Source organism: Lipotes vexillifer, unplaced genomic scaffold (assembly GCF_000442215.2).
Source record: "Lipotes vexillifer unplaced genomic scaffold, Lipotes_vexillifer_v1.1 scaffold751, whole genome shotgun sequence".
Taxonomy (NCBI): domain Eukaryota; kingdom Metazoa; phylum Chordata; class Mammalia; order Artiodactyla; family Lipotidae; genus Lipotes; species Lipotes vexillifer.
This window is the reverse complement of record NW_006799727.1, coordinates 390,857-399,168: the sequence shown is the minus strand read 5'-3', so window position 1 is coordinate 399,168 and position 8,312 is coordinate 390,857. Positions and strand designations below refer to the sequence as shown.

Here is an 8,312-nt window from a genome sequence, read left to right as displayed (position 1 = left end):
TAGGGAAATATTTCAGATCTTGTAACTTTTAAGAGTGTTTTGCAAACTTTTTTGACAACAATCCACAGTAATACATTTTGCATTGCACACCAGTACACACATACACATAACTAAAACAGAAATTTCAAAAAACAATATTTACTCTTGCTATGTTCAATATACCCAGATATTTTCTATTCTATCCTATCCTATCCTGTTGTATCCTGTTCTAGTCCACTTTTCAGAACATGCTGACCTGGCCTAATAAGTTTATTTCACATAAGCAGAAACACACCACTGTAAAGCAATTATACTCCAATAAAGATGTTTTTAAAAAAATAATGTTTATTTCACAACCACTAACAAGTATCCACTTCAAATGTTAAAACACTGCTTTAAGAGGCCTGGAGCTGCCCTGCAGCTCCCAGCAGAACCTGGCACTTATAATGAGGACCCTGAGTCAACAAGGAAAAGTTTGATGGGGGATCCAACATGCTATTTCAAGCTGCCAGAACATGTGTGGCACATATTAGAAATGTTTATTTCTCCAAAAGATTGGCATACAAACAAAGCTCTGGCAACTCAGGGAGAAACTAGAAAATTCTCTCGGGTGGGACCCCTGATGCCAGATAACACAGGTATTGCTCTGTTTGCTGCGTGGAGGGGGGTGAGCCAGATCTGACTGTGCGGAGAGAGGATTCCGCTGTCTTTGGAGAAGATGCATTAACTCTTCCCAAGGCGTAGGCCTCCCAGGACTGGATTACTTCCCGCTGCAGCTCAATGGACCCTTATGGCCTAAAGCAATCAATCCACCTTCACAAGGTATGTAATGAGTTCCCCTGGGGGAAAAGTCCAGACCAGAGGATGTATTCATCTCAACTGGAGCTCTTGTTCTGAACTGCCTTTTCGTCGCCATTGATATACGTCTAGAGGAAATTCAGCGTCAAAGCTCTTTCCACTTCTTGGTTCTGCTTCTCAGAAAAAGTGATTGCCTTTTTCTGCATTGGGCATGTAGCCTCAGGACCACATTCTAACACCTACTCCGTGGCCTGCCATCCAAGCATACGAGGTGCACCACCTTCTAGCACAACCAAAGGACATGGACAGGCACGTAGATTTTGATTTTTAAAACATGTACAGCAAGGCTTCCCTGGCGGCGCAGTGGTTAAGAATCCGCCTGCCAATGCAGGGGACATGGGTTCGAGCCCTGGTCCAGGAGGATCCCACATGCCGCGGAGCAACTAAGCCCATGAGCCACAACTACTGAGCCCGTGTGCCACAACTACTGAAGCCCGTGCGCCTAGAGCCTATGCTCCGCAACAAGAGAAGCCACCGCAGTAAGAAGCCCGCTCGCTGCAACTAGAGAAAGCCCGCGCGCAGCAACAAAGACCCAACGCACCCAAAGATAACTAAATAAATTAATTAAAAAAAAAAAAAAAACATGTACAGCAAAAGCATTCAGAGTGAAGGGTTCTTTTTTGATATTGTGGTAAAGCATGCATAACATAAATTTGGGGTTCTTTTTTGATATTGTGGTAAAACCTGCATAACATAAATTTTACCATTTTAACCATTCTTTAGTGTGCAGCTCAGTGGTAATAAGGTATATTCACATAGCTGTGCAACTATCACCACCATCCATCTCTCGAAATTTTTCATCTTCCCAAATGGAACTCTGTCCCCATTAAATAATAACTCCCCATCCCCCCATCTCCCTAGCCCCTGGCAACCGCTGTCCTACTTCCTGCCTCTAAGAATTTGATTACTCTAGTGTCCCATATAAGTGAAATCATACAGTGTTTGTCCTTTTGTGACAGGCTTATTTCACTTAGCAAAATACCCTCAAAGTTCACACATGTTATAAGGTGACAGAATTTCCCTCCTCTCTAAGGCTGAATAATATTTCCTTGTATGTACCGACCACATTTTGCTTCCTTGTTCATCCATCAATGGACCGGTTGCTTCCACCTTCTGCCTAATGTAAATAATGCCACTATGAACATGGTTGCATAAAGACCTCTTTGGAACCCAGCTTTCAATTCTTTTGGGTCTATACCCAGAAGCAGAACTGTTGGATCATATAGTAATCTTATTTAAAATTTTTTGAGTAACTACCATATAGTTTTCCATAGCAGAGTTAAGATTTTAAAGAACTCCATCTTGGGGGATTTAGAGAGATATAAAAGAGCAATTTTCATGTTCTTAAATTAGATTTTCAAAACAGTATTCCTCCTAATCATGATAGCAGCCACACCAGTAACTCTTACAGAGCCCTGAGTAGGTGTGGAGGTCTGTGCTAAGCATCTCTTGTGCATTTTCTCACTTAAGCCTTTCGACACAGTATGAGACACGTACTGTTGTTAGGTCATCTGACAGATGCAGAAAATGAGGGCTAGAGGGTTTAAGGGACTTGCCCAAGGCCAGCAGCATCAGGACCTGGAACTGTACACAATCTGATTCCGCAACCCACCTTCTTACCACCATCCTATCCGTGCCCTTTCTATCTCCTGCTGTCTAAATAAGTTTATCTTGTGTTAGAGTCATTTGTCTTCTATTTCAATTCCTTTTTAGTCTGTTTTGTGTCTGTAAAGCGAACAAGATCCTGGGAGAGGGCAGCAGTGGGCCAGTAGCAGCCAACACTCAACCCACTGGGTGCTGGTGCCCCTCTGATTAACGGAGACCTGGGCGGGGCACCAGCAGCATCTACCATGGTGACCCTGACCGTTGGCCTTCCTGCTCTCACAGCCTCTGTCTCTAATATGCTGCTAAAGATTCTGATACTGTTTCTTTTCTTTTTTTTTTTTTTTTTTGCGGTACACGGGCCTCTCACAGCCGCGGCCTCTCCCGCTGCTGAGCGCAGGCTCCGGACGCGCAGGCTCAGCGGCCATGGCTCACGGGCCCAGCCGCTCCGCGGCATGTGGGATCCTCCCGGACCGGGACACGAACCCGCGTCCCCTGCATCGGCAGCCGGACTCTCAACCACTGCGCCACCAGGGAAGCCCTGATACTGTTTCTTAAAATGATCTGAGAGACCAACGCCCAGCACAGGCTCTGGCACACAGTGGATGTTCAACCAAGTTCTGTAGGAAAGAAGGAAACGAAGACGGAAGGGTCCTTCGCACAACCACGGGAAGGCATGAGCCAGCCAGGCACCTGGCTCTCCATAAGGACCCAGTGCCCTCACCCCTGGCAGGTTTGACCATCTGGTGGCGATCGAGCGCACGGGAAGGGCTGCCGATGGCAATTACTACACGCAAGGAAGAGGAACATCAAGCACTTGGTGGACCCCATCGACGGTCTTTTCCTTGCAGTGCAGAAGATTACTGGAATTTCATCAACTGGTAAGCAAGGGACACTGAGAATGCGACAAGAACATGTCAGCACTAAAAGCCTTTTTTATTGACTGCTGAACACATGACAAAAAGGAGTTATATGGGACCATTGTTTTCCACTTCAGAGTTGGTCTTTGTTTATTCTGGTTGGTATAGACAATAACGATGCTGACATTTAGAAATCCAGTGTTCCCACGAGCAGGAAAGGGAAATGACGCTTAACTGAGCATATTCTATTTGTCCAACTCTAAAACATCAAAACTAATAATAAAATAATGACAATAATAAGATCAAGCCATGGTATATTATTTTGGTCATACAGGGTGAACGTACCATATGTATTCTGTATCATCTTATGAAGTTTATTCATTTTTAAATATATCTTGAATGTATGATCAGTGTGATATTTTGATTGCTAATAATGTGATCATTCATGTTTGTATAGAAATTTATGGTATTCAAAGAGGTTTCACAATCATTGTATTGTTTAAACTTCTCTTAAAACCTGCAGGTAAGGCAGGTATAGTTTCCAAAGGTGAGGCCTAGGGAGGTATCTCGAGGTTGCCTAGTTAATTAGGAGTAGAGTCCAGACTCCCAGGGCCCTACCGACTATGCTTTTCATGGGACCGTGTTGCCTTTATGAATTTCTGAAAGGCTTGATGTGACTGGGACGCCAGCATTCCTCCCCTGGGGTGGGAACCAGAGCGTGGAGAAATGAAGGCACGTTTGTCATGTTCCATATTTACTTTTTCTGTCCATTCAAACACTTCAGAGTGTTTCCCAGGCTCATTAGTTGCCTTTGGCTTTTGGGGTTTTGATGAGACAATGAAAGCCTTCCTGGCTGAGTAGAAAATTTCCGCAAATCGCCCTGGTCTTTCCCACAAGAGGCCTCGGGTGTGGTGCCCCCAGTGCGGTTGGCTTCGTGCTTCCTGCCTCTCTGGGCTGGGGAGGCCTCCCAGGATAGAGCGGAAGGGCTTTCTGTGTCCGCACGGGCCAGCAGGGTCCAAAGGAGCTGTAGATCAAACACTCTTCCCCCACTGAATGGACCCCCGATCTGTGCTCGTCCCCCTAACGATGCCCGCAAGATCCCAGAGGAAGCAGGTGGAGCTGGCTGTGCTTTCAAGCTGCCCCCTTTGTGGACCCCTGGACCCTTCTCTTGGTCTCAGGAGCCTGAGCCCCTCCTGTGGCTGCCCAGCCCCCTGCTCAGCAGAGTTACCCCCCAAACCCTCCTTTCCCTCCTCTGCTCCATCAACACCCCTATTCCTCAGTTCCACAGGCAGCTGCCTTGTCAGGGAATCACACTCAACTGAGAATCAAGACACCCATGTCCCACTCACTACCCGGGTCCTGCCCCTCTCAGAGACTCTGTAAAGTGAGGTCAGGTCCACAGACGGGACACACCTGAGGAGCGAACAAGATGAACTTCATAAAATGTTAAAGGGCACAGACAGAAATAGACAAGATATCAGTGCTAGGTGTTGTTATTTTCTTTCATTCAATGGACTGTCATGGATCTAGAAAACTGTTCTGAGAAAAGTCCTCAGGGTGAGGACCTAGGGCATCTGGTCATCCACAATCGTCGCATTCTTTTGGCCGAGACCAGGTCTCTGATGCTTAAGGTGAGTCAGCTCCAGGCCCCTCTCCACCATGACGCAATGAATGCTTGCCTCTGGTGGAATTCTTCCACATATTTGTAGAAATAGACACAAAAACAGTCATACAACCAATCTGTAGGCTTGAGGGGCCCAGCCCTCTGTCCTTGGGGCACTGGGATAATCCCCTTGGTGAATGGTTATCTTGAGGCAGCTGCAACCATCTTCCAGAGGCAGATTCAGCTGACCTCTAGTCTACAGAATCCTCCAGAAACACTTGGATGCAGGACCAAATGGTGTTCCTAGGGCACCACCTCAAAGGGCATGGGCTGCAGGGCTTGTTAGAGTTTTTTTCATCTTGTTCCTACAAGTGTGGAGTTACCTGGTAACTACTTCTAGCCAATTCACCTCTCTTGAACACCGTTTATTTCACCAATGAATTAAATAATTTCTGACAGGGCTTCCTTGGTGGCGCAGTGGTTAAGAATCCGCCTGCCAATGCCGGGGACACGGGTTTGAGCCCTGGTCCAGGAAGATCCCACATGCCGTGGTGCAACTAAGCCCGTGTGCCACAACTACTGAGCCTGTGCTCTAGAGCCCGTGAGCCACAACTACTGAGCCTGTGCTCTAGAGCCCGTGAGCCACAACTACTGAGCCTGTGCTCTAGAGCCCGTGAGCCACAACTACTGAGCCCACTTGCCACAACTACTGAAGCCCGCGTGCCTAGAGCCCGTGCTCCACAAGAGAAGCCACCGCGATGAGAAGCCCACACACCACAACGGAGAGTAGCCCCCGCTCGCTGCAACTAGAGAAAGCCCGCGCCCAGCAACGAAGACCCAACATAGCCAAAAATAAATAAATAAAATAAAATTTAAAAAAAAGAAAATTTCTGACATTTACTTATTCTAACATATTTATTCTAGCATTTATTATGCTAGAATAATTAACAAACCTTCTGGTGCCTAGCAGATTGGCCTTTATTCTGTGGTCTCTTTCAAATGTTAACAGGCCACCCCTGGGGTGTGAATTCCTCATTATGCTGCTTTATATATTAACCAGGCGCCTATCTGGTGTGGATTAAAATTAACTAAAATGACACACATACATTTCACATACTTGAAACAGAAGGCTTTAAATTACAGAATTGACTTTAACAAACCTATACCCGTTCCCTTCTGCCAATGGAATGCTGTCTGGTCACAGTAATGAGACTCAGGGCCTTGTGGCCCCTCCCTGAGCAGGAGCTACTGGCAAGGAGAGGAAGTCCTGGGTGCCACCATCTCTCGTGGACCTGGCGCCCCATCTGTGACTGGAGAATGTGACCCAACGGTGGACACGGCCACACTCTGCTGAGTTCCAAACCTGGACTCATTTTTAACTGGAGAAGTTTCTAGAATACCTAAAGAAGTCCAGCATCTCCTGGTAGTGTGAAAATGTATCCAGAGCCAACCCCTTTCCCCACCCTGAGGCACACGTGAAGGGGCTGCTCTGCCCCATAACCACGCCACATTTTGCCTGATCCTGTGCCCTGACTCAGTTCCCTTCCCTCCAGGGGTCGGTGACAGAGGCAACGAGCTTGGGATGGGCAAAGTCAAGGAGGCCGTGAAGAGGCACATACGAAATGGGGACATCATTGCCTGTGACGTGGAGACTGACTTTGCGGTCATCATCGCTGGTGGGTGCTCAGAAAGCCAGCCAATCAGGCAAGGCTGCCCCGGGGGAGGGACCTGGCTTGGAGCCTGTCCAGCCAGAAACTCATCTCCTCCATGAGTGGAGTCTAGAGGCACCAGGGTAAGAAGGGGACCTGGTTCTTAGCCTCTGGCCGCTCAGTCAGTCATTCAACAAACATTTGCTGTGGGCCAGACATTGCTCTGTGTACTGAGGCTGGAGCAGCAAGGGCCCTGCTCCACGGAGTGCCTGCTCTAGTGTTGGGAGATGGACGATGAGCCCTAACAAAGAAATATACCAGATGGTGCCAAACAGTGAGAAGAGCTACAGGTAGATGAGAGAGTGACAGGCAGGCCACTTTAGATCAGTGCTCTGAAGAGGGGTCATCTCTGCTTTTATCTGTACCTCCTGTGGGGTGGAAAGGAAGAGAACAATCTGGCAAAGGTTTGGAGGATGCAGGAGGCTTCAGCTCTCCTTTCACTTACCTCTGCCCCAGGCTGCCCCGGCCCTTCCTGCAGCTGCCCTTCCCATCAGGACCAACCTTTCCTGTGTCTGGGTCCTTCCAGGCCCCACCCTTCCTCCCTTGACTTTGTCACAAGTTTCAGGAATTTTGACCCATACCTGAGAAAGGCCCTCTCCCTTTTCATTGTCAAAGTCGAAAACAGCCACGGAGATAAGCAGAAATCTCTGAGGGTACCAGTGCCTGGGTAAGAAAACTTGAACTGTAATTGACAAGTTGCTGGAAGCCTTGTGTGGACAAGTCTGAGAGTTAGAAGCTCCAGGGGGACCTAGTCATAGGAGGCTCCCACCCTTCTGTGAGCTTTACCTTCACAGGCTCTACCAGATCCACACTGAATGTTAGAGAAAAATCCCCTCATGCTTTAGGTAGGGGAGGGGAAAGTGAGCCATTTTTGAAATACACCAGAGCACCTGTTCTTCTGAACAAGGCCTGCCCTCAGAAGAAACTATTTTATCAGAGCCTAGCCTGCTAGGGTTTTAACAGAGCCTAACTTACCTAGGGGAGAGAAATGCCCAAAAGTAGATAACATGCAATAACAGATGGATAATATAAGTAGAGAAATGGAAATTCTAATAAAGAATCAAAAAGAAATGCTAGAGATAAAATACACTTGTAACAGAATGAAGAATGCCTTTGATGGGCCCATTAGTAGATTAGACACAGCTGAGAAAATAATCTCTGACCTTGATGATATGACAATGGGAACTCCCTAGACTAAAAAGATAAGGGAAAAAAGACTGAAAGGAACAGAAAAGAATATCCCAAGAATTGTGGGATAAGTACAGAGCTGTAACCTATTTGTAATTGGAATCCAGAAGGAGAAAGAGAAAAGAAGTATTTGAAGCAATAATGACGGAGAATTTTCTCCCAAATTGATGTCAGACACCAAACAATAGATCCAAGAAACTCAGAGAATACTAAGCAGGGTAAACGCCAAAAAAACTACACCTAGACATATGTTCAAATTTCAGAAAATCAACAATAAAGAAAATATCTGGAAAGAAGGTGGAGGAAAAAAACTCTTTACCAATAGAGGAGCAAAGATAAGAATTATATCCAACTTCTCCTCAGAAATCATACAAGCAAGAAGAAAGTGGAGTGAAATATTTAAAGTGCTGATAGAGAAAAATCACCAACCTAGAATTATGTATCCTGGAAACTTTTCCTTTATAAGTGAAGGAGAAATAAAGAATTTCTCAGATAAACAAAAATTGGGGGAAT

The 8,312-nt window shown here is 46.4% G+C and overlaps 1 protein-coding gene across 1 annotated transcript in view; it reads left to right on the top strand.

Annotated features, from left to right (window-relative positions):
- The window catches only part of DGLUCY (D-glutamate cyclase), a 49,013-nt gene that overhangs the window by 20,709 nt on the left and 19,992 nt on the right, over window positions 1-8,312 (top strand). Inside the window, 3 exon segments of the mRNA XM_007472379.1 lie at window positions 3,173-3,228; window positions 3,231-3,320; window positions 6,456-6,578. Coding sequence (XP_007472441.1) covers window positions 3,173-3,228; window positions 3,231-3,320; window positions 6,456-6,578 — 269 coding nt within the window.